This window comes from Schistocerca serialis, chromosome 1 (assembly GCF_023864345.2).
Source record: "Schistocerca serialis cubense isolate TAMUIC-IGC-003099 chromosome 1, iqSchSeri2.2, whole genome shotgun sequence".
Lineage (NCBI taxonomy): Eukaryota > Metazoa > Arthropoda > Insecta > Orthoptera > Acrididae > Schistocerca > Schistocerca serialis.
The window spans coordinates 1131530333-1131557978 of NC_064638.1; the positions used below are offsets into that span (position 1 = coordinate 1131530333).

The following is a 27646-nucleotide window of genomic DNA, read 5'->3' on the forward strand; positions in this document are numbered from 1 at the left end:
TTCGGGTACCCATTGCTTCTTTTTCTGTCAGACCAGTTCCTGTCCAGTCTCCTATATACACTACTGGCCATTACAATTGCTACACCACGAAAGTGACGTGCTACAGATGCGAAATTTAACCGACAGGAAGAAGATGCTGTGACATGCAAATGCAGTTGACCGGCGTTGCCTGGTGAAACGTTGTTGTGATGCCTCGTGTAAGGAGGAGAAATGCGTACCATTGTGTTTCCGAATTCGATAAAGGTCGGATTGTAGCCTATCGCGATTGCGGTTTATCGCATCGCGACATTGCTGCTCGCGTTGGTCGAGATCCAATGACTGTTAGCAGAATATGGAATCGGTGAGTTCAGGAGGGTAATACAGAACGCCGTGCTGGATCCCAACGGCCTCGTATCACTAGCAGTCCACATGACACCCATCTTATCCGCATGGCTGTAACGGATCGTGCAGCCACGTCTCGATCCCTGAGTCGACAGATGGGGAAGTTTGCAAAACAACAACTATCTGCACGAACAGTTCGACGACGTTTGCAGCAGCATGGGCTATCAGCTGGAGACCATGACTGCGGTTACCCTTGACGCTGCATCACAGACAGGAGCGCCTGCGATGGTGTACTCAACGACGAATCTGGGTGCACGAATGGCAAAACGTCATTTTCTCGGATGAATCCAGCTTCTGTTTACAGCATCATGATGGTCGCATCCGCGTTTGGCGACATCGCGGTGAACGCACATTGGAAGCGTGTATTCGTCATCGCCATACTGGCGTATCACCCGGCGTGATGGTATGGGGTGCCATTGGTTACACGTCTCGTACACCTCTTGTTCGCATTGATGGCACTTTGAACAGCCGACGTTACATTTCAGTTGTGTTACGACCCGTGGCTCTACCCTTCATTCGATCCTTGCGAAATCCTACATTTCAGCAGGATAATGCACGACCGCATGTTACAGGTCCTGTACGGGCCTCTCTGGATACAAAAAATGTTCGACTGCTGCCCTGGCCAGCAATTCTCCAGATCTGTCACCAGCTGAATACGTCTGGTCAAAGGTGGCCGAACAACTGGCTCGTCACAATACGCCAGACACTACTCTTGATGAACTGCTGTACCTGTACACGCCATCCAGGCTCTGTTTGACTCAATGCTCATGCGTATCAAGGCCGTTATAACGGCCAGACGTGGTTGTTCTGGGTACTGATTTCTCAGGATCTATGCACCCAAATTGAGTGAAAATGTTATCACAAGTCAGTTCTAGTATAATATATTTGTCCAATGAATACCCTTTTATCATCTGCATTTCTTCTTGGTGTAGCAATTTTAATGGCCAGTAGTGTATTTATCCCTCCACCTTGTGAATTTTTCCTTCTTCTATCGTCATTCATATAGAATCTCAAAAAAATGGCTCTAACCACTATGGGACTGAACATCTGAGGTCATCAGTCCCCTAGACTTAGAACTACTTAAACCTAACTAACCTAAGGACATCACACACATCCATGCCCGAGGCAGGATTCGAACCTGCGACTGTATCAGCAGCGTGGTTGCGGACTGAAGCGCCTATAACCGCTCGGCCACAGCGGCCGGCAGATCGAGGATCTGTCTTGATGTTTGTTACATATCGTGTCTTCTCGATAGACATCTGTAGGCCTGTTTTAGCCATTCGTCTCTGTAGCTGCGTTTTCTGCCGGCTGCGGTGGTCTAGCGGTTCTAGGCGCTCAGTCCGGAACCGCGCGACTGCTACGGTCGCAGGTTCGAATCCTGCCTCGGGCATGGATGTGTGTGATGTCCTTAGGTTAGTTAGGTTTAAGTAGTTCTAAGTTCTAGGGGACTGATGACCACAGATGTTCAGTCCCATAGTGCTCAGAGCCATTTGAACCATTTTTGCGTTTTCTGTCTAATTTCTTGTGCAGCATATGGTACCTGTAGTAATTATTTAAATCAAATAAAAACATCAGTTTCACGTTTATTTTCTATCACCATGAGATTAGACAGATAGACTGAGTTTCTTTGTGTAGTCACACCAAGGTGGGCTCATAACCACTTGCAGATCGTCATGGAGACCGAAACCAGCAGCGTTAATCGAAGATAAAAATGAAACTGGTGCTGTTACTCGATTCCAAGTTTTCTGTCTGTCTATCAAAATTCGTATTTTGCTGCTCATGTGGTGTTATAGAGGGTATGAGGTGTATAAGTGCAGATATTTCTATTGATAACTGAGGACAGTGTACTGAACGACATAACATCAGTGTTAACTTCAATTGCAGACTAATAATTATAGCTATTACGAGTAGTATGTTTTTAGGTTGGCTAATACGTCCAAGTACGCTTGGCACAACCAAGCCATTAATGTTTATTTTCCCCTGGTCAGCAGGTCAGGTATTGAAGTGTGGATGCATGGACACAATACGGTTAGTCTATACTGACAGGCGTAGTCCACTTCGGGCGCAGATGCTACCATGCAGGAAACATCAATAACGTGATGACTGTGTGGGAAGACTGTTACTCACAGAGAAAAAATACTAACATACTGAAATGGAACATATTAAGGCACTGATTATCAGAATAACTATAGGTATACCCCTAATACATTGCATTTCCAACGACAATGTGCATCTTCTGTCAAATCATATCTACTGTGGTATGGCCAATGGAAAGAATTTTTTCTGTCTGGCGATCTCTATTAGTCGAATATCCTTGACGAATTTTCTCAAAGGATCAATGACGCCTAGCAAATCGTTAACGCTTTTATATGTGTTTGTTCACTCACAAATTAAGACACAGTGTGATATACAGGTCAAATATACTACTACCTACACAAAACAATAGTCGTAATGATGGCATCCCAACACACACAGGTCTCAATCGTCATTATAAACACACAACGTTTGTCTGCCAACAACATAAGCTGTTCGCTCTAATTGCATATGCAGACATCGCCAGTTGTCTCACATTAACGTTTTCAAACGTCCCTTCAATCAAAATTTTTGTAAACTGAAAAACGTGTTTCGCTAGACATACCTATATGTTAAAAATACCTACAAAACATGTATAGTTTCTTCGACATGTTAGTTAGTATCCCGAAATCGTTGTCGTTCTTTGAAATTGTCTCCATTTATTCAAGTCAATATCTTTCGAAACATTATGTCGATGACTCCTCGTAGCATTAAGAAAAAGAGTAAACGTCAACACACGAAACTAAATGTTTGCAACACTTTCTCATAAAGTGACTCGAAGATAATACTGTTACACGATCATCAATAGTCATACCTACACTACCATTTTCATATTTAAATAAACATCTTGTCTTCAGACAAGGTTATATCAACATGTATTCACATACGTATACGAGTAGTTTCAGTTCTGAATATATGTTAGTTTAAGAGTTGCTTACTTACATATGTGCTGTGATATGGTTCAAATGGCTCTGAGCACTATGGGACTCAACTGCTGTGGTCATCAGTCCCCTAGAACTTAGAACTACTTAAACCTAACTAACCTAAGGACATCACACACATCCATGCCCGAGGCAGGATTCGAACCTGCGACCGTAGCAGTCGCACGGTTCCGGACTGCGCGCCTAGAACCGCGAGACCACCGCGGCCGGCTGCTGTGATATGAATGATACACATAATTTAAGAGGTAAGAAACATGTGCATATTGGATCTTCCTTCGTTCGGATAATTCTTGAGGCGGTATCTGATTCGAAGCTGTTTTCAATTGTTTATTTCTTTTTGTAAGAAAGTTTCTAGTATATTGTAATAATGACGATTAACTTTTAAAAATAATTTCCATGCAGTTTACTAAGCGTTCCGATGCATAGCTGAAATTTGCGTGGTGTCTAACCAAAGTAGATTGGAATCTTCGACGTAGCTCAGTTTCTCAAGTTGCCTCGGTTTTAAGTCAAGACTAAAAACACAGTATGTACTCTATATTAAAACATCGTTAAACTGTTACTAACCCTTGAGATAAAATCTCCACCATGAAGCGCCGCTATACATAACATCTCTATGCATTGACGTACAGCTGTCAACAGACAAGATGTAAAGTAGCGTAAAACTGTTTGAGAAAAATAAAACAAAGTACGAGTAACACCTGTCTTTTTTTAAATATTATTGCACTGTTTTAAGACACCAAATCACATCAAAATGTGCAAACAGAAGTAGAGTAATTTCTCTCTTCCAGGATCTAGTTAGTCAAGACCTTGTCAGTTTCAGTACATTCCTTAGATCTGATCACACAAGTGCATCGTCCAAGACCGATGATGAACATGGATGATCATTATGGATGATTATCATGGATGTCCACTATGGATGACCATCAAGGCCTAACCAAAATCTTCATGGGTAACCATCATCACCATGGATGACCAATGATGGTGGATGAAGTACGACAGATGATGGCTGCATTATTGTCCAATACTATCCGTTTTCCGTCTTCCTTTACATACATGCTTCTGATACATTCATTTTGATGTCATCAACCACCTGGTACCTTCCTCTTACTCTGTTGCTGTTTCGATTTCCCACTCCTTCCACTGCTTGATTTATTATGCAGTCTCTTCTCATCCATTGTACTAGTCAGTTTCTTTTTCTTTACTTAACTGTTTCCGGTATTTGTCTTTCCTCATTCAGTCTGTGTAAAAAACTTCGTTCCTTATTTTGCCTGTCAGTTTCAGACGTTCCAATCTTTTCCAAATCCACACCTCAAAAGTCTAAACATTTCTTCGCTCACCGTTACAGTGTCCATGTTTCGGCATCATTCATGGTAACACTCCACATCTAACTCTATGCTAAACACTTAATCAATCTTTCCCTTTATTGTTTATTGAATGGACCACATAAAATACTCCGTCCTCTAAGAAACATTTGTTTTTTAAGGGGAGCCGGAGGTGGTTAAATCCAAAAATTACGTTTTTTTTTGCTACCGAAAATTAATTGGAACATTCCTCTTTAATGTAAACTTTGAATTATTGTTCTACTCGCCCTAGAAGTGGAGTTATTACCATTTTTCCCCACGCCTGCAGAGGAAATGGGCGGCCGCTGAATGCATCTAACACCCTCTCGTGACTTCGTGGCGAACTGCTTGGGATTTTCTCGGCCTGTTACGCATACAGCGCCTTATGTTACGCATACAGCGAGTGTGCAAGGGTTGTAGTTGAAAAGTTGGAATGCATTGGGCATGTGCAAAAGCGTATGGGTGCACGGCTTCGAAGGCTCAAACAAACTTTGGGTTCAAGTAAGCTCAGTGATGGAAAGACAATAGGAGGGAGAGGCAGGCTTACTGATGACGTGATTGAACGTCTACAGAGATACTATGGGTATGCTATAAGGCAAAATACTAGTAATGTTAGTGACATGCGAAAAGCAGTGGGGGCATTGTTCCTTCATACTGCCTCTTCCAATGAATACCCTCAATACAGCCTGTGCCCAAAAGATTCCTGGTGCAAATATAATGCAAAAAAGGACTATGATCACAAACAGGGTTTGCCAGCAGCTGTGATAAATGCAATAAAACCAATTTTTCATGACTTAGCACATCCAGGATTGTTACACAAATGTCTACACGGAAAGACGCAGAATCCTAATGAGAGCGTAAACAATTTGATTTGGAAAGTGATTCCTAAAAGGGTGTTTGTAAGCATAAAAACACTGCACTTTGGCATTTATGATGCAATAGCAACCTACAACCAAGGGAACAGTGTGAAGTGTGAAGTTCTGAAGGCATTAGGATTTACAGTTGGGGTGAACACTGTACGAGCACTAAGAAATATTGACAGAGAAAGGATAAGAGGAGCAGAAAGAAGAGAAAGGCATATGAAGTATGATGGAACAACAGGCCAGAAAAGAAGACAGAAGAGGAATCTTTTGGAGGATGAAGAAGAAGACCCTGATAATCCATCCTATAGAGCAGGAACGTATTGAGAAACTTTGATAGCCATTTCCCGTAAATTAGAATTTTTCGAATATAAGGAACATTTTCTCAAAATCCACTCAAGCTAGAGAGATGAATTTTTATACAGCACGCCTAGTGGTCAAACTTACATTGTAACACAGCCATTTGGCAATATGTTCAGTAGTTTCACTTCAGTTTAATTATAAAGCAATTATTTGTAAAAAATATTGGGTCGTTAATAAAAAAAATAATTGGAAGGAAACTAGAAAAGATACTCCAAAATCCCTCTGTCATAACTGCAATACTAAACCACTCTATATGTAAAAAAAATTCAAATTTTTCTATTTGGTAGTTTATTAATAAATGTTCCTCAAACTTAATGATTTTAACATGGGCAGCATAGGCGCCTCCGGCTCCCCTTAATAGATATTCTTGTTTTGATTTCATTGTGTGTCATACTACTCGTTATTTTGCATGCTAGGTACCGGTACCTGAAGTTAGCATCTTGTTCTGTTAACTCATCGAAATTGTCTGCTCTCATTTCCATGTTTGCCTTCTAAAAACCACTGCCTTAGTCTTATTCACATTTATCTTCATTCTGCATTCCTCGCAGCTGGTGTTAATTTCTCTTAACATATTGTTTAGTTGCATTTTCACTTATTAATACCATGCCATTAGCAAATCGTGTATCTTTGATTATCCTTCCTACTATTTGACATTGCACTCCTGTTGTAGACAGTTTGTATCTAAATCTTCTGAATAGATATTAAACCACTAGGTAAAAATAACAGTCTTCTCTACCCGCTCCCCCAATTTTAAGTTCTCCTATCATCTCACCTCTCAGCTTTAATTTTGTGTCATCTCATCTCATTTCTTATCCTTAATTTAGTGTCATGCATAGATTTATTATTAGGCTCCTTTCTTTTCAGCTAGTTCCAGTTTGCTTCAGGCTGTTTAACTGTTTAATCCACTGAACTCTATCAGAAGCATTTTCCAACTCATCAGTGGCTGTACCAACTGCCCTACCCTTCCGTAGGTGCCTTTCCGCTGCTATTCTAACGGACAAACTACGTGTCATTTACATTTGTCCTTTCTAAAGCTGATCTTTTCTCATACATTTCTCCCTTAAGCTTAATAAATTTTTGCCGAATGAGAAATCAAATTTATTTTCTATTTACGCTGTATTTATTTAGGCATCTACTTCCTCACACTAGTACGAGTTTTTAAGCTATTTTCGAGTATTTAGCTGTATAAAAAGCACATTATATCACAAAAACAAAACGGGAATACGATAGTGCCAACGTGACTTAATGAAAAATACGAGTAGTTACTTACGTAAAGTTGGCGCACGTTTGAAAATGACATCGTATTCGTATGAAGTACTTCCAATCATTTCGGTTTACAAATTGTACTGTTTTGTAGGTAGTATGAATTGTAAACCAGAAATAAACGGACGTACATCATGTGAATATGCTGCCATTTTCGTACGTGCGGCACCTGGCTGTGGCGAATAGGCGAATGACAACAGCTGAAGTCTGGGCACAACTTGAAGCCAAAGTGTCATTAAGAACCGTTGTCAATAGAGCACTGGAAGCCGGGTTGAGATCTCGAGTTACCATACGCCACTTTCCTCTGATACCTACCACAGACAACAGGGTGTTGCGTGATGTGGACACGAAGTAAAATAAGTAATGAGTAAAGTTGTGTGATGGTCATTGGTGAGTCTCGCTTTTTATTTGTAGCAGTCAGATCATACGTTGATGACCTGTTGAAGGGCAACAGGAAGTAGTGATTCCCGACACTAGATCTCTCTCCAACATTTGGAAACATGGTGCTTGAAGATATTGGTTATGAAGGGCGGCTAAAGCTTGGTAGGCTGTCAAATGAAGACGAGATTGATGGGAAAAGTAATTAAGCTCTTTATGCTTTCAAAAGTATTCGTCATAATTGACAATACATTTACACCACAGTGAGACAGGACGGTCAGTGCCTCCATGGAAAAATGTTGACGGTTGTCTATGGATCATCGTCCGACGCAAACGGTCAGCCAAGAATGTCTTTCTTCGGGGCTCCAAAAACATGGAAATCGCAAGGTGAGGGAACGGGACTGTATGGAGGACGTGTAAGACCTTGCCAGCGAAACTTCTGCTGTGTACTCGAAACAACTGCGATGCAAAAGTTTCGCTAGGAAACACTTAAACATTCTCCATACAGTCCCGATCTCTCCCAAGATGTCGGATGAAGATGAGTGTAATCGTGGTTCCGCAGGCAACCACAAACGTTTCTCCATGAAGGAAGTGACCGCCTTTCTCACAGGGGCGTAAATGTATTAATAGGTATGGCTATTACTTTTAAAAATAAACTTTACTCAATTTTTTCCATCTGTCTCGTTTTCATCTGGTTGCTACTGATATGAGCGTGAGTCAATAAATAAGTCGTAAGCTCGAACTGAGACATCCTTTTCAACATATTCCTCTTATAAATTTTAAACGCTTATCCCATCGCTTGACAAAGCGTTAAAAGCTTACGGAATAGACTTCATGTGGCACCGTTCGCATGTAACGTATTACCTCTCTGGATATAACAAATTTACTTGGTTCCTTCAATTGCTGCAACCCGCGAGACCGAAGTGTCCTGGGGGCAACGAAATACTCCTTACATGGAGAACAACATGCCATCACCGGATAACCAGGGCACCCAGGAGGCGTTTGTGACTTTTTTTGTCCTCTACTGAATTCCTGTACCCAATTTAAATTTATACAGGACGAATTTCGCTATGGACGTGCTCTGCGGACAGTTCTTTAGCTGACAAAAATCATGTTGTTCTACTCGGGCACACATTCATAGTTCACCTGCCATCTCGGTCTGACTGTACATCATTAATCATTGGCCGCAGAATACTGTGTGTCGTTTACCCTCCACGCGACCATGTGCTGCCGCCTTCTAGATAAATAAGGCGCGATATGCCGTATTCTCGCGTTCGGCCTCATATTAGGTGGAAAGCGAATAGGTCGATGACTGCGAGGTAGGCAACCCACATTGCTGCTGTGCGTGTCGTCTCAACTAGAATCCCTGTTAACGCGGTTTCCCTGAAGCAACAGGCTTAAAACTATTAAAACTAAACTAAACTCCGTCGGAGGAGGCCTTGGAAGGCCCAACGGGACCGACCGGCTACCGTGTCATCCTCAGCTCGCAGGCGTCACTGGATGCGGATATGGAGGGGCACGCGGTCAGCACACCGCTCTCCCGGCCGTATGTCAGTTTACGAGAGCGGAGCCGCTACTTCTCAATCAAGTATCTCCTCAGTTTCCCGCACACGGGCTGAGTGCATCCCGCCTGCCAACAGCGCTCGGCAGATCGGATGGTCACCCATCTAAGTGCTAGCCCAGCCCGACAGCGCTCAATTTCGGTGATCTGACGAGAACCGGCAGTACCACTGCGGCAAGGCCGTTGGTCTTAAAACTGTTACTACAGACAAATGTCGCATTCAGATGTTTTTCTTCCTATTGTGTTAAAAGCTGAATGAAACAAGTGTCTGTGTCAGTCACTTTTTGTTTTATCCCACAACGTGTTTCGAGGGCTTACACCTGCATTTTCAGGTCGACATGTGGATCAGTGGATTACTTCGCGTTTTTATTTGCTTGATGTAACCAGTTGTCTGTTTGAGCTTCATTTCGCTACAAATGAGCTATAATTAACACTTGTTAACGCGATACAGAATTACAAATTTTGAAGAATGGTAATGCTACCTACTGGATGTTCCAGCTGAATGAACCCTGGGGATAGTCATAAATATACATTTTCATCATTGGATGTCTCGCAAACACGAAAGAACAACATAAACAGTCCAGAAATTGCACAGATGTGGAAATACAGTCATGCAGATAGAGCATTCATTGCCAACTTACTTTGCCAATCAAATATAGAGATTTTGTACTCAAAAACCTTTACTCTTTACAAACTATTCGTTTAAGAATATACACACGCAGGGTGAATCAATTAAACCTTGCATCGCGAATACTGCTGAAATGGAAGGTTAGCACCTTGATGTGCGATTTCACAGAATGATTGATAGTCGGGGGCTCGTATTGTTAGCCAATCAACGGAGTGTAATAATACTTATAAAGTGTATTTTTTATGCAAACATACCTTTTTTTAGATGGAACAATGCCTATTGACATTAACAAACTAAAAGTAAGGTAAATTTGAATGTCATTGGTGTTTGTTGCAGAATTCTAGTTCAAGTCGTGTAAAAATGTCGTATTTTGAAAAGTTTCCACACTAACACTTGCACAATACCCGTGGCAGCACACACTAAAGAACGACACAAGTGTACACACTACGAGGTGCATTCAAGTTCTAAGGCCTCCGATTTTTTTTCTCCGGACTGGAAAGAGATAGAAACATGCGCATTGTTTTAAAATGAGGCTGCGTTCATTGTCAATACGTCCCAGAGATGGCAGCACCGTACGGCAGATGCAATTTTACCGCCAGCGGCGAAAATGAGAACTGTTTTAAATACTTAAAATGGCGACGTTTTCCTTACTTGAATAGCGTGCAATCATTCGTTTTCTGAATTTGCGTGGTGTGTGAAACCAATTGAAATTCATCTTCAGTTGAAGGAGACATGTGGTGATGGAGTTATGGATGTGTGGAAAGTGCGTTCGTTGGTGCGACAGTTTAATGAAGGCAGAACATCATGTGACAACAAACCGAAACAACCTCGGGCTCGCACAAGCCGGTCTGACGACATGATCGAGAAGGTGGAGAGAATTGTTTTGGGGGATCGCCGAATGACTGTTGAACAGATCGCCTCCAGAGTTGGCTTTTCTGTGGGTTCTGTGCACACAATCCTGCATGACGAACTGAAAACGCGAAAAGTGTCATCCAGGAGGGTGCCACGAATGCTGACAGACGACCACACAGCTGCCCTTGTGGCATGTTGCCAAGCAATGTTGACGCGCAACGACAGCACGAATGGGACTTTCTTTTCGTCGGTTGTGACAATGGACGAGACGTGGATGCCATTTTTCAATCCAGAAACAAAGTGCCAGTCAGCTCAGTGGAAGCACACAGATTCACCGCCACCAAAAAAATTTCGGGTAACCGCCAGTGCTGAAAAAATGATGGTGTCCATGTTCTGGGACAGCGAGGGCGTAATCCTTACCCATTGCGTTCCAAAGGGCACTACGGTAACAGGTGCATCCTACTAAAATGTTTTGAAGAACAAATTCCTTCCTGCACTGCAACAAAAACGTCCGGGAAGGGCTGTGCGTGTGCTGTTTCACCAAGACAACGCACCCGTACATCGAGCTAACGTTACGCAACAGTTTCTTCGTGATAACAACTTTGAAGTGATTCCTCATGCTCCCTACTCACCTGACCTGGCTCCTAGTGACTTTTGGCATTTTCCAACAATGGAAGACACTCTCTGTGGCCGCACATTCACCAGCCGTGCTGCTATTGCCTCAGCGATTTTCCAGTGGTCAAAACAGACTCCTAAAGAAGCCTTCGCCGCTGCCATGGAATCATGGCGTCAGCGTTGTGAAAAATGTGTACGTCTGCAGGGCGATTACGTCGAGAAGTAACGCCAGTTTCATCGATTTCGAGTGAGTAGTTAATTAGAAAAAAAATCGAAGGCTTTAGAACTTGAATGCACCTCGTAGTTATGTGTATTCTGACCAGTAACGAGACAAGTGACCATCACAGGTTTTGTTCAAAATGACCACCGCCAGCGGCAATACACGCTTCCAGTCTGGTGTGGAACGACTGCTGCACATGTGCTAGCATTTCCGCGGAAATTTACGAGCAGCCTGCAGTAATACGCCGTTGCGTATCACCAGGTGTAGTTGCTACGTCCTTGTAGACAGCGTCTTTCAGATTTCCCCACAGAACAAAGTCTACAGCCGCCAAATCCGGGGAACGGGCCGGCCAAGGTACAAGTCATCTGAGTACAATCCAAAGATCTGGAAACAATTCATGAAGCCATGCTGTAGCACTTCGTGCACTTGGGCTGGGCAGCCATCATGTTGGTACGTCAGGTGCCTCCTAATCTACAAAGGAACGTCCACTAGCGTCCTTGGAAGGTGGTCTGTTAGGAGGCTGCGAACTTGTGCGCGTTCTGTGTTCTGTCTGTGAAAAACGGGCCTATGAGCTAGGTGATATAATCTCTGGACTGTAGATATTGCTGTTTCGTCTTTGTGTGTCATTCAAAGACAAGAATATATATTTAGGGTCCTTTCTGTTGTAACATCCTGAAAGCAGATTTATCATTCTTTAACATTTCAGTGCCATATTACGTTGACAGGTACTGATTATAGCTTATTGGTAGTGAAATGGGCCAACGGCCTTGTCGTAGTGGTAACCCCAATTCCCGTCAGATCACCGAAGTTAAGCGCTGTCGCGATTGGCTAACACTTGGATGGGTGACCGTCCAGGTCTGCCGATTGCTGTTGGATATTGGGGTGCACTCAGCCCTTGTGAGACCAACTGAGGAGCTACTTGACTGACGAGTAGCGACACCAGTCACGAAAACTGACAACAGCCGGAGAGTTGTATGCTGACCACTCGCCCCTCCGTATCCGCATCCACGCCTAAGGGCTGTGGATGACACGGTGGCCGGTCGGTACCGTTGGGCCTTCATGGACTGTTCGGAGGGTGTTTGTTCGGTTTTGTTTTGGTAGTGAAATGGAACTCAAAAAAGACAACTGGCTACACCCAGCAAATAAAAATGTAAAGTAATCCACTGAACGACCTGAAGATGAGGGTATAAGCACTCGAAACGCGTCGTGGGGGAAAATAAAAATGACTTACAGACGTAGTTCTTTCATTTATCTTTAATGTCATGTAAAGTCGCGGATTCCAAACTACAGTCCATCATCGACGACATAAAGCTATCGTATTAAGTGGCATCGAGGCTGCCTCCCTGTCATCATTTTGATGGTAGGTTGTTCAGCAGACGGTTGCAACGCATAATTGATGGGTGACTCACATTTAGCACGAATGCTAAACTTTCTAACTTGTATTCAAAATGAAACACTAATATTGGAAACCTGATTAGTTTTCTCATATATCCCACAGCAACATCATCTGATGCAAAATAATTACCATACGCATGTAATTTATATTAAAACATGACACAGGTTTCCAGAATGAATCTTTCACTCTGAAGCGGCGTGTGCGCTAATTTAAAACTTCCAGGCAAACTACTGCGCAATGGACCAGGACTTGAACCTGGAACATTGTCTTTTCCAGGAAAACGCTTTGAGCTATTTACATACGACTCATGCCACTCCCTCACACACTCTTATATACACTCTGCTAAAACTAAACTGAACTCCGCCCGAACAGCCCACGAAGGCCGAACGGTACCGACTGGCCGCCATGTCATCCTCAGCCCACAGGTGTCACTGGATGCCACTGAATGCGGAATCCGCCTGCTTGGCAGGGTGGTAACGTGCTCGCCTCCCATGCAGCGGGCTCGGGTTCGATTCCCGGCCGGGTTGGAGATATTCTCCGCTCGTGGACTAGTTGTTGTGTTGTCCTCAGCATCATTTCATCCTCATTATCAGCCACAAGTCGCCCAATGTGGCGCCGACTGAAATAAGACATGTACTTGGCGGCCGAACCCGAATGGGACCTCCCGGCTAACTATGCCATACGATCATTTCACTGGATGCGGATAGGGGTGGGGGGTGGGGGGGGGGGGGACATGTGGTCAGCACACAGCTCTCCCGACCGTATGGCAGTTTACGAGACATGAGTCGCCACTTCTCAATCAAGTATCTCCACACTTTGCCTCACAAGGGTTGAGTGCACCCCGCTTGCCAACGGCGCTCGGCAGACCGGATGGTCACCCATCCAAGTACTAGCCCAGCTCGACAGCACTTAACTTCGGTGATCTGACAGGAACTGGTATTACCACTGTGGCAATGCCGTTGCATAGTGCATAGTGGAAATTCATTCTAGAAACAATCTCGTAGACTGTGGCTCATATCCTTCCAGGAGGCTAGACCCGCATGGAATTCAGGAGCACTTATGTGAAGTTTGGAAAGTGGAAGAGAGATTTCAGAAAGAATGGAGCTCTGAGAGCGGGTCGTGATTTGTACCTAATGGCTCAGTCAGTAAGAGCATTGCCCTGGAAAGACAAAGATCTGGGTTCGTGTCTAGGACCATCACACAGTTTTAATCTCCTAGGAAGTTTCAGGGTAGTAAGCGTCAGATGCTCTTTAAGATTATTCGCCGATGATGCGGTTATCTATACCAAAGTAGCAACGCCAGAAGATAGTAAGAATTTGCAGAACGACGTGCAGAGAATTGATGAATGGTGCAGACTCTGGCAGTTTACCCTGAACGTAAATAAATGTAACATACTGCGCATACGTAGGAAAAGAAATCCACTACTGCACAGCTACACTATTGATGACAAACAGCTGGAGACAGCGTCTGCCGTAAAATATCTAGGCGTAACTATCCAGAGCGACCCTAAGTGGAATGACCATATAAAACAGATAGTGGAAGAAGTGGACACCAGACTCAGATTAATCGAAAGAATCTTAAGGAAAGTAACTCATCCACGAAAGAAGTGGCATATAAGGCGCTTGTTCGCCCGATTCCTGACTATTGTTCATCTATGTGGGATCCCTATCTGGTAGAACTGATAGAGGTGATAGAGAAGATCCAACTAAGAACACATCGTTGAGCGGGCGAGAGGGCGTTACGGAGCTGCTAAACAATCTCCCCTGGTAGACGTTACAAGAGAGGCGTTGTGCATCGCAGAGAGATTTACTATTGCAGTTTCGGGACAGTGCTTTTCAGGAGGAGTCGGACAACATATTACTTGAATGAGATTTTCACTCTGCAGCGGAGTGTGCGCTGTTATGAAATTTCCTGGCAGATTATAAGTGTGTGCCGGACTGAGACTCCAACTCGGGACCTTTGCCTTTCGCGGGCAGGTGCTCTACCACCTGAGCTACCCAAGCACGACCCACGACCCGTCACCACAGCTTCAATTCTGCCAGTACCTCGTCTCCTACGTTCCGACATATTACTTACCCCCACATACATCTCGCGTATTGACCACGGGGAGAAAATTCGAGAAATTAGAGCCAATACAGGGGCTTACCGACAATCATTCTTCACACGCAGTATTCGAGAGTGGTACAGGGTTGGAGGGATCAGATAGTGGTACCGAAAGTACCCTCCGCCACGCACCATTAGATGGTTTGCGAGTATGATGTAGATGTAGATGTATTGGTTGTCATTCAGGTACGTCTCCGTCACAATGAGTGCAGAGGAGGTAAAAACGAATCAAATACGGAAATGTGTCTGTTCTACCACCAATCAAGCTCATTTATCACTAGACCGCTGCAGTTTGTGCGCGGTCGATGTTTAATGCTTAATGAATCTAAAGACAACGTAAGCACAAAAAGCTTATAGCCATACTCTAATATCTCCGCCCGCCCTGCTGCAGTATCGATATCGCCTCATTCGAGAACGCGGATCGTAATCATGTAAGTGTGTCAAGCGTGATCCTTGGTGGCGGACGCCTCGTGTAAGGATGGAGACGTGGCCTGTGAAAACTGCTGCATTTGATAACGGTTAAGGACTTCAATACCAAATATGTGTGTTTTAAATTAGTTTCTGAAGTTTTATTATCGATGAGTTATTGTGAAACGCAGAATTTCGGCATTAGTGTGTCGTGTCTTCGAGGTAACAACCAGCCACGTCGTGACGGTTACCGAACCAACAAACATGGACCTTGTCGTAATACTGTGATCATTCGAGTTGAGACTTACACTGTGATGTGTTGGTAAATGTGCCAACACCTTGTAGATAGAGGCGGCCTAAATGAACGCTATCTAACGCAGACGGGCGTGAATTCTGGAACAGGAGAAGTAGTGAATTCTAATAAGAAAAGTATGCAGCTCCTCAAATACTTAACTTTATTCCATGTTGTGGTACATCGCTGTTGATAATACAAATAAGACTCTTCAGATACGGTTAATGGCGCCTTGCTAGGTCGTAGCCATGGACTTAGCTGAAGGCTATTCTAACTGTCTCTCGGCAAATGAGAGAAAGGCTTCGTAAGTGTAGTCGCTAGCAAAGTCGTCGTACAACTGGGCGAGTGCTATTCCGTATCTCGAGACCTGCCTTGTGGTGGCGCTCGGTCTGCGATCACACAGTGGCGACACGCGGGTCCGACATGTACTAAATGGACCGCGGCCGATTTAAGCTACCACCTAGCAAGTGTGGTGTCTGGCGGTGACACCACACACTGATCTGCCAGAAAATTATGACCACCGACCTACTGTCGACATAAACGTGTCCAGGCGATAGCCTGGCGAGGAATGATTGCTAGTCAGACACATACACGGTGCATGTAGTATAAGTCAGCGTGCTGTCCTTGTGTAGAATGGGGAAGGCGCGTGATCTATCTGCGTTTGACCGAAGGCAGATTTTGATGGCCCGGAGGCTCGGCACGAGCATTTCGGAAACTGTACGACTTGTTGGGCTTACTTATACAGTGTGATCAAGCAATTATTTATTTCTAGTTTCTGCTACCAGTCACTTTTTATTTTATGTTTAATCTAACATAATGCAACGCGTTTCGAACATGTTCTGTCCATCTTCAGCCGTTTATACATACATACAAAGAAATGTTACTTAAAGTTAAACAGTCTTAATCTAGATTAATCTAGAACTCTTTGTCCATTATTTGTTACTGTAGCGGCTGGTGTAGCATTTGGGCGGTAGGAGGGGAGCAGTGTATTGCTAGAAATCGAAATCAGTGATGTCTTCTGCTGGTTTTCTTTCTTGTGGTTGCCTATGCATGATATCACAGCCTGTGAAGGCAGCAGATAGATTTTCATGAGTTATGTGTTACGAAAATAGTGTGAAAGGCTTTTAAGACAGTTCATCACTTACGGTTTCGTCATCTTGCTGCTTCAGTTGCATCATTGGTGTAATGGTGGAGCTGTTGAGTGACATTACACTATTGCACATTATACTTTGTCATCCTGTGTTGTGTGTATAACATCGAAGCAATTTGTACAGTGGCAATCAGTGACAAAACATAATGTGCAATAGTGTAATGTCAATCAACAGCCCCGCCATTACACCAGTGATGCAAGTGAAGCAGCAAGATGACGAAATCGTAAGTGATGAACTGTCATAAAAGCCTTTCACACTGTTTTCGGAACACATAAGTCATGAAAATCTATCTGCATCCTATACAGGCTGTGATATCATGCATAGTCAACCACAAGGAAGAAAACCAGCAGGAGACATCACTGATTTCGATTTCTATCCATACACTGCCCCCCTCCTTCCGCCCAAATGCCACACCAGCCGCTACAGTAACAAACAATGGACAAAGAGTTCTAGATTAATCTAGATTAAGACTGTTTAACTTTAAGTTACATTTCTCTGTATGTATGTATAAACGCCTGAAGATGAACTGAACATGTTCGAAACGCGCTGCATTATGTTAGATTAAACATAAAATAAAAAAGAAACTAGAAATAAATAATTATCCCATACAGTCACGGTTCACAAACATAGCCACTATGGCAGAAAATAATTGTGAGAAAGCAAGTCTGTGCATGCTCCCGCAACCTGTAACTAATCCGGAACTTCTTGGCAGATTAAAAGTCTACTGGACTGGGACTCGAAACTACGACCTTTGCCTTTTGCAGGCAAGTACTCTACCGACTGACCTGCAGTCTGATTCACCAACGATTGCGGTCCACTCGGGTCGAGTGTTGCCAGTTCCAAGCAACATTTACGGTAAACGCATGAAGGAGCTTTGCGCTGCATGAGAGCGTGTATCTTGCAAGTTATGTCCCTCGCTTGATTCTGTAAATTTTTGTCGCTTACCACCATCATCCCCCACTACGAATCGCAACAAATGGGCTAAAAATTCAGTGAATAACTCGCTGCGATCACTTTTAATTCTCGCACTGGCAACTACGTTCATGGCAGATCTCTCAGGACACTACTTAACGCTCACTGGCTGTCGGAACTGCGTGACGTTACGCGCGCAGAATAAGCCTAAACTCGTAGTTTGTGACTCCGACTAAAGCCGCGAACGACTCATGGCCTTATTTCCGCCAGTACCTCATCTCCTACCTTCATTCTGTAGCTAATTAATGAACAATTGCAGGTCGAATTCTGGGATCAATCAATAGCTGGTACTTGCAGCCTCAAATGAATACGCCCCAAGGGGAAACCAGTATGTGCATCTATGCACTCGGCCCTATAAATATTCCGGTCCATATGTCTGTGTTTGGTAATACTGTGCCCAGCCGTATGCGTTTTTAGTCTCCCAGGCCATTTACACGCTGAAGAACGAATACTGTGTAACAGGTTACTGTGACTAACAGATTCACAACAGTCAACGTATTATTTATCAGGTCAACATCCACTTTTCTCAACACATACTAATCGTACAGGTACGAAAGAGGTATCGTTAGAAAGATTTTTTTACCCGCATTCTGACATTGCATACTGATTTTGTACTAAAACATTCTATTTGTGGAATATTTTAAGATAAAAGAGACTTTTTAACTATAATAGACAAAAGGGCATCATGGATTCCCCAGCTTCAGGGACACATTTTTACGAAGCTAACTTATTAAACGCGAATAAGTGAGTTCCTTTTCATTTTATCTTATTACAAATACCATTTTATTTGTTTTAAAAAACTAAACTAAACTAAACTCTTCCCGAACAGACCATGAAGGCCCAATGGCACCGACCGGCCGCCGTGTCATCCTCAGCCCATAGGCGTCACTGGATGCGACTTTTTTTCCGTCAATGTATTTGTATATATTTAAACAGTAATGTCCCTCTAGCACTCCTTTGTGGAACAAACAAAGTTACTTTTAAATTTGTCTATTTCGTCCCGTTAAGAACGAGGTGGCGAGTCTCATCTGCTAAGAAGTCCTGAATCTAGTAACAAACCTGGAACGATACTGGGGAAGCTGGTGCTCTATTCATCAAATGACAGACTAGAACTGAAACTTCCTGGCAGATTAAAACTCTAGGACGAACCGAGGCTCGAACTCGGGACCTTTGCTTTCGTGTACAAATGCTCTACCAACTGAGCTACCCAAGCACGACTCATACCCGTCCTTACAGTTTTACTCCCTACAGTACCTCATTTCACACCTTCCAAACTTCACAGAAGTTCCCCAGCGGAACTTGTGGGACTACACTCCTGTAAGAAAGGATATTGCGGAGACATGGCTTAGCTACAGCCAGGGGGATGTTCCCAGAATGAATTTTCAAGCTGCAGTGGAGTGTGCACTGATATGAAACTACCTGGCAGATTTAAAATGTGTGTCGAACCGAGACTGGAACTCTGAACCTTTGCCTTTCGCGGGAAAACGTTCTGCCGAATGAGCTACTCAAGCACGTCTCACGACCCGTCCTCGCAGCTTCCCTCGTCCCGATTTCGAGTCTCGGATCAGCACACAGTTTTAATCTGCCGGGAAGTTTCATATCAGCTCTCACTCCGCTGCAGAATGAAAATTTCATTCTAGCCCAGGATAGTAGGGAATGCCTTGCGAAAGACAAGCAACACGGCATCAACCTGGCCGCCGTTGTCTACGATGCTCTGGATCTGAGGGAACACCAGGCATCCACATTTGCATCTGGATCAGTACTCTGCGAAGCAATACGAAGTCCATGGAACACTGTCTTGCCCGTTGTAATGTTCATTATGTCTTCTTCCTATTCGGCTCGCAAACGGAATGCGGGAAAAATCATTGCTTACACCTGTGAGTGAGCAATAATTAGTCGAATCTTGCTTTGCAGTCCCTACGACAGCAGCACATAGGAGACTGTAGTGTACTCCTAAATTCCTCCTTGAAACTTATTAAATAGGCTTTCGTTATGCAGTTTCAAATTTCTGCCAGTTCAAGTTTTTGGGCATCTCCCTGACGCTCTCTATGGGTGAAAATTCGTGCTGCCCTTCTTTGCATCTGTCCAGTATCCATTTGTCCAGTATTCCATTTGGTACAGATCCCAAATACTTGAACAATAATGAAGAATTGGTAGCATGAATATTTTATAAGCAATCTTATTTGTAGACATATCGCATTTTGCCAGTGTCATGACGATAATCGAAGTCTGCCATCTGCTTTACCTATAACTGAGCGCACGTGATCGGTTGAGTTCATACCCCCACAAACTGTTACACCTACGTATTTGTAGGAGTTCACCTACTCTAATAGGGATTTAATGATATTGTAGGCATAAAATACTTCATTTTTTTTGTTTTTTGAAGTACGTAACTTTACATTTTTGAATACTTTAAAACGTGTTGTCAGTTCTTGCACCACACTGAAATCATATCAAGGTCTGTTCAAAAAGTTCAAATGTGTGTCAAATCTTATGGGACTTAACTGCTAAGGTCATCAGTCCCTAAGCTTACACACTACTTTATCTAAATTATCCTAAGCACAAACACACACACCCATGCCCGAGGGAGGACTCGAACCTCCGCCGGGACCAGCCGCACAGTAAGGTCTGTCTGAATACCTATATACCTTTTTTCTGTTAGTATTTTGCTACAGATAGCTGGATAATCTGCGAAAAACCTAAGGTTACTGTTAATATTGTCTGTCAGGCCATGAACAGCAAAGGTTGCAACACACGTTTCTGGGGCACACATGAAGCTATTTCTATATACGCTGTTCTAAGCGACGTGCTGTGCTCCACCCGGTAGAAGGCCCTGAGCCCAAAGGCAAATCGGGAAGGCCATTGGGAACGCTGGTACTTTGTTCACTGAACAACAGTGTGTCTCTTTATCGAATGCCAATCAGAAGTCAAGTAACGCGTCAACTTGGACCCTAATGTCTGCAAAACTGACGATCACATGGCAGGCGCGCATCCAAGAGGGGAGGGGGTGACCCCCATCCCCTCCCTTCCCCCCAAACAACTACATTTCCGTAGAAGCGTATATATTTTTACACATATCAATTTTCAGATTTCACACCTCGTTACTGGGCTGCAAGGAAACTCGCCACGCCGGAGGCTCTCGCCTAATAGATCGGCAACCCTTTGGGCACCATCAGGCGGGCAGCCGCTACTGCCCCTGCAAGCCGCAGCATCGCAAGTACGATATGACGTCGTCAAGACCGGCCACCAGGTGCGAAGCTGGCCCCATCAACTGTGACAATACGTGGAAAAAACTGCTACGGTATAGTACACAAAGTTACTGAAGGAAATACGCAAAGAGACGAGCAGAAATGATACTTTTACTCAAAGACAATAATCACACTGAAGACATCGCGATTCATCATGGTGTCCTCCACATTACAAAACACAGAACATGATTTTTAATAGGATGAGTGATCACCACGGACAGGAATGCATGCTCTGCAACATGCTCTCATGCTAGCCAGAATGTTGGTAAGAAACTCTTGTGGTAGAGCGTGCCATTCCTCCCAACAGCACGGTTGACAACTGGTGACGGTCGTTGGTGCACATGTACGTGCTACTAACCTAACCTAACCAACCTATCCTAACCTAACCTAACCTAACCCAATACTTCTTCTCAAAGCATCCCACACGTGCTCGATTGAATTTGAGTGGGTGGAAAGGGCACCCCAATCTGTTCACCAAATATTCTCATGCTCCAAAAGCTGCTTCACCTGCAAAGTTCTAATAATCGACGATGTTCCTGAGTACATTACGTGTTTCTACGTCTCACCATATGAGGGTAAGTACAACATGGTTGAAATGTTCGTTTTGGTGATCCAGATGTTATGGTGTGGAGAGGCATAGTGTTGCATGGGCGTACTGACCTCCAAATCTTTAAACACGGTACACTCACTGGTCAACTGTATACATTCCCCATTTAGGTCTTTTCAGGGATGCATTCGATCCTGTCTTCATTTTTCTAGGTGACAATACGCGACCGTATCGAACAGTGCTGGTGGAGAAGCTCTTGGAACGAGAGGATATTCGGTGAATGGACTGGCGTGTCCGATCTCTCGACTTTGGGATGTGTTATGGAGACACATTGTAGCACGTCCACATGTAGCAACGGCCATCCAGCCGTTGTGAAGCGCGCTGGTGGAGGAAAAGGACATATCACAAGAACTTCTTACTAAGCTTGTGGCCAGTACGGGAGCACATTGCAGAGCATGTATTGCCGTCCGTGGTGGTCACACAATCTATTAAGAACCATCTCTCGACTTTTGTTATGTCCTGGGGACCACCATAAATTGCTGTGACTTCAGTGTAATAAGTGTGATCGAATAAAAGTGTCATTTATATTTGTTATTTGAATGCATGGTGTCTGGTCCCCTTCCATTTACATTTATAATCGCCTTATTATGTACTTCTTCCAGTTATCTACTGTACTAAACCGTAGCAGTTCCTTCTATGTATGTTCCAAGTTTCATCAAGCTATGTTACTTCGCAGTGACAGATGATGCAAAAGCTACTTTCGTCCTTAACTTTTGCATAGTACTGTATTGTAGTTCTTACATTAAATGCATGACGCCCACGCTCATATTTTCAGAGGAATGCAAATGCTAAAGTGATGTACAAAGTAGTGATATAAACAAATTATTATTCAGTATTACAACATTTTATATATTTTATTGTTATTAAAATCGTAGGTCTCAGTGGCACGTCAAAACTGTAGGTGACTGCAAATACGCTGAGGTGACAAGTCATAGGCTAGTGATATGCACATACGATGACGGTAGCATTGCGTACACAAGGCACAAAAGGGCAGCGTATTGGCGGAGCTGCCATTTTTGCTCAAGTGATTCCTGTGAAAAGATTTCCGAACTCATTATTGCCGCACGGCGGGAATTTCCAGACTTGGAACGCAGGATGGAGTTGGAGCCAGACACATGGAACATTCGATTTCGGAAACCGTTAGGAAATTTAAGATTCCGGTACCCACAGGTTAAAGAGTGTTCCGAGAATACCAAATTTCAGGCATTACCTCTCACCACGGACAATGCAGTGGCCGACAACGGCCACTTACCGACTGAGAGAAGCTGCGTTTGCGTAGAGTTGTCAGTGCTAAGACAAGCAACACTCCGTGACATAACAACAGAAATCAATGTGGGGCGTACGACGAGCGTACCCTTTAGGACAGTGCGGCGAAATTTGGCGTTAATGGGCTATGGCAACAGACGGCCGACGCGAATGGCTTTGCTAAGGACCGAGCGAGGTGGCGCAGTGGCTAGCACACTGGATTCGCATTCGGGAGGACGACGGTTCAATCCCGCGTCCGGTCATCCTGATTTAGGTATTCCGTGATTTCCCTAAATCGCTCCAGGCAAATGCCGGGATGGTTCCTTTCAAAGGCATGGCCGACTTCCTTCCCCGTACTTACCTAATCCGATGAGACCGTTGACCTCGCTGTCTGGTCTCCTCCCCCAAACAACCCAGTCTTTGCTAACAGTACGATATCGCCTGCAGCGCTTCTCCTGGGCTCTTGACTGTATCAGGTTGGACCCTAGACGACTGGAAAACCGTGACCTGGTCGGATGAGTCCCTATTTCAGGTGGTAAGAGCTGATGGTAGGGTTCGAGTTTGGCGCCGACCATAGACCCAGGTTGTCAACATGGCACTGTGCAAGCTAGTGGTGGCTCCATAACTGTTTGGGCTGTGTTTGTACGGAATGACTGGATCCTCTGTATGTTCGGCTACTTGCAGACCATTTGCAGCCGTTCATGAACGGCATGTTCCCAAACAACGATGCAATTTTTACGGATGATAATTCGCCATGTCACTGAGCAACAATTGATCGCGATTGGTTTGAACAATTCGAGCGAAAGATTTAGCCACCCAGTTCGCCCGGCAGAAATCTCTTTGAACATTTATAGGACGTAATGGAGAGGTCAGTCCGTGCAGAACATACTGCCCCAGCAACTTTCGCAATTATGGTCGGCTATAGAGGCAGCATGGCTCAATATTTCTGCAGTTCACCTCCAGTAACTTGTTGAGTCTGTGCCACATCGTGTTGCTGCAAGACGTCCGATACAATTTCCGCAACGAAATTCTGTCTCGAAATCTGGCAGAAAACCGAAAGAGATTCTGGTTATACATAAAAGCACACCAGTGGCAAGACGCAATCAATACCTTCACTGCGCGATAACAACGGTAAAGTCACTGATGACAGTGCCACTAAAGCAGAGTTATTAAACACGGTTTTCCAAAACTCCTTCACCAAAGAAGACAAAGTAAATATTCTTGAATTCCAATCAAGAACAACTGCCAAGATGAGAAACATAGAAGTAGAAATCCTCGGTGTAGCAAAGCAGCTTAAATCACTTAATAAAGGCAAGGCCTCCGGTCCAGATTGTATACCAGTCAGGTTCCTCTCAGAGTATGCTGATAAAATAGCTCCATATTTAGCAATTATATACAACGACTCGCCCACAGAAAGATCCGTACCTAAAGACTGGAAAATTGCTCAAGTCACACCAATACCCAAAAAGGGAAGTAGGAGTAATCCGCTGAATTACAGGCCTGTATCACTAACGTCGATTTGCAGTGAGGTTTTGGAACATATACTGTATTCGAACATTATGAAGTACCTCGAAAAAAAAACGATTTATTGACATATAGTCAGCACGTATTCAGAAAATATCGTTCTTGTGAAACACAACTAGCTCTTTATACTCATGAAGTGATAAGGGGATGTCAAATTGATTCCATATTTTTAGATTTCCAGAAGGCTTTCGACGCCGTTCCTTATAAGCGTCTTCTAATCAAACTGCGTATCTACGGAGTATCGCCTCAGTTGTGCGACTGGATTCGTGATTTCCTGTCAGGAAGGTCACAGTTCGTAGTAATAGACGGAAAGTCATCGAGTAAAACAGAAGTAATATCCGGCTTTCCCCAAGGAAGTGTCATAGGCCCTCTATTGTTCCTGATCTATATTAACGACATAGGAGACAATCTGAGTAGCCGGGTTAGATTGCTTGGAGATGATGCTGTCATTTAGCGTCTTGTAAAGTCATCAGATGATCAAAACGACTTGCAAAATGATTTAGATAAGATATCTGTATGATGCGAAAAATGGCAATTGACCTTGAATAAAGAAAAGTGTGAAGCTATTCACACAAGTACTAAAAGAAATCAGCTACATTTCGATTACGCAGTATGCCACACAACTCTGAGGGCTGTAAATTCAACTAAATACTTAGGGATTACAATTACAAATAACCTAAATTGGAACGATCACATAGATAATATTGTGGGCAGAGCAAACCAAAGACTGCGATTCATTGGGAGAACACTTGGAGGGTGCAACAGGTCTACCAAAGAGACCTCTTACACTACGCTTGTCCGCCTGTCTAGAGTATTGCTGTGTGGTGTGGGATCCGCATCAGGTGGGACTGACGGATGAGATCGAAAAAGTACAAAGAAGGGCAGCTCGTTTTGTATTATCGCGAAATAGGGGGGATAGTGTCACAGACATGATACGTGAATTGAAGGGGCAATCATTAAAACAAAGGCGTTTTTCGCTGCGACGGGATCTCATGAAATTTCAATCACCAGTTTTCTCCTCCGATCGCGAAAACGTTCTGTTGGCATCCACCTACATAGGGAGAGACGATCAACACGCTAAAATAAGAGAAATCAGGACTCGCGCAGAAAAATTTAATTGCTCGTTTTTCCCGCATGCCGTTTGAGAGTGGAACGGTAGAGAGACAGCACGAAGATGGTTCATTGAACCCTCTGCCAGGAACTTTATTAGAGAGACAGCATGAAGATGGTTCATTGAACCCTCTGCCAGGCACTTTATTGTGAACAGCAGAGTAGCAGAGTAATCAGGTAGATGTAGAGGTGGTATCCCATGACTTCAGTGTATTTTTCGAGTGGCTGTGGCCGCGGGGGAGGGGGGGGGCAGTAACGCTCTGAGATCCGGTGCGGTGATCCGCCACCAGATCCGTACCCTGGATCCGCGCCTTTCTCACAGCCTCCCTCGATGTGCGTGCTAGTGGCCGTACCTGTGCGTCAGTGGTTTCCGCGCTGAGCGTCTGCTCCTCGGAGCGCGCTGTCGCCACCAGCGCGAGTAGGGCGGCGACCGCTACCACCAGGCACCTCCTGCCGTTGCCCATGCCGAGTGCTGACTGCCTGGCCGTCTCTGCCCGCTTAATCCGCTCCCTCCAGGCTGCCCCTCCAGTGCCCCACGCCACCAGCCGCTCTCCGACACGCGCCAGCTGTAGGTCAGTGTCGGCGCTCTCGGCCGCGACCGTCGACTCGCCCGCTTCCTCCGGAGTCGCACTCGTTGCGAGTTCCCGTTAGGCGGCCAATGCAGGTCGTCAAGCCACACAGCCCACTTGGGATTGGAGCACCTAGTCCCGTGAACAGCCACCACTGACGATTCGCCTCTGACTGGAGTACAATAAATATTCCATATTGTATGGCGCGGCTGAAATGTTCCCCTCGTCTGTTCCTCGAAGCTTCCATAGCGTCACATGGAGGGTCATCGACAGATGTACGGGATGTCTGATTAGTCACTCCTCAGTTTTAAACAGCGATGGGAGCACGTAGGCCTCTGGATAGCCACCACTCACCATTAGCCTGCTGGTCCTCTGATTAGAGTACAAGTACTCCATATTGCATGGCGAGCCTGAAATGTTTCTTTTGTCTGTTCCTCGAAGCTTCCATAGTGTCGCACGGGAGAGTCGTCAATAGATCTCTGGTTTTAAACACTTATAATTTCTTTATTTATGAACCAATTTCTGAGAACTACTTTGGTTAGAAACACCACTCCTTGATGCTGTGTTTAAGGGCACGTTGTATGTGAAATTCATTGAAATTTGACATTTTCTGTTTTCTACTCCTGGACATTCTGGTATATAATACATTAAAATCAGACAATTGTGGGACCTTCAAATAATATTTAGAATGTTGACATGTGACTCTCAAATTTCGCGTCTACACATATACTACCACAGTTGAGCAGTCATATCTTGGGAACGACACAATCTAGAAGGCTGTGAATTGCTTTGTTTTGTGGTTACGTCTACGTATCAAAAGCTGGAATTAAGAATAAACAAATCAGTCCTTTGTTTCTGATACTAGTTTTCGTGGAAAGTAGTGTGATCATCGGCTATATTTGTAATAAGCTAACTTCTATTGCTTTTTATACGTAAATAAAATGACTAAGCGTAAAAGTAACTTCAAGAAATGTAAATTTGCGAGTAACGGATGTGTGAGACCTACATTTTCTTCTGAAGTACTTGAAAACACATGTGCTAGCACTGAAGGAAACCACAATATTGTTTCTGAGGTGGCCACGCCCCCCTAGTGCATCGAAAAGGAAAGTAACTTTAGAAACTGGTGACATTTTCTTCCTTTGGCAGTAATGGAGGCAATCAAACCTATTTACAGAGATTTGGCAAATCCTGAGCTACTAAAGAAGTGTTTACATGGGAAGATCCAGAGTGTGAATGATTCCTTCAACAATGTTGTGTGGTGCCATGTGCCTAAAAATGTATTTGCTGGTATTATGACTCTAAAGTTAGCAGTGTCTCATGCTGTAATAACTTTTAACGGTGGGAACCATGAAAGACTTAAGGTTCTGGAGAAGTTAGGGGTAAGATGTGGACAGAACATAGCTAAAGGACTGCGGGAACTGGATGAGCTTTGTGTGCATGATGCAGAGTTTGCTGCTCAGCAAATGACAAAAGAAGCAAGAAAGAAAAGGAGGAGGTAAGCACTGGGCTGTTTTGACACTGAAGAAGACACAGACTATGGCCAGGG

The 27646-nt window shown here is 44.1% G+C and overlaps 1 protein-coding gene across 1 annotated transcript in view; it reads right to left on the reverse strand.

The window, feature by feature from the left end:
- The window catches only part of LOC126417097 (inter-alpha-trypsin inhibitor heavy chain H4-like), a 138801-nt gene extending 112806 nt beyond the window's left edge, over positions 1–25995 (reverse strand). The window contains exon 1 of the mRNA XM_050084994.1: positions 25885–25995. Within this exon, the coding sequence (XP_049940951.1) occupies positions 25885–25995 (111 nt within the window). The remainder of the gene's footprint in view (positions 1–25884) is intronic.
- Between the last annotated feature and the right edge of the window lie 1651 nt (positions 25996–27646).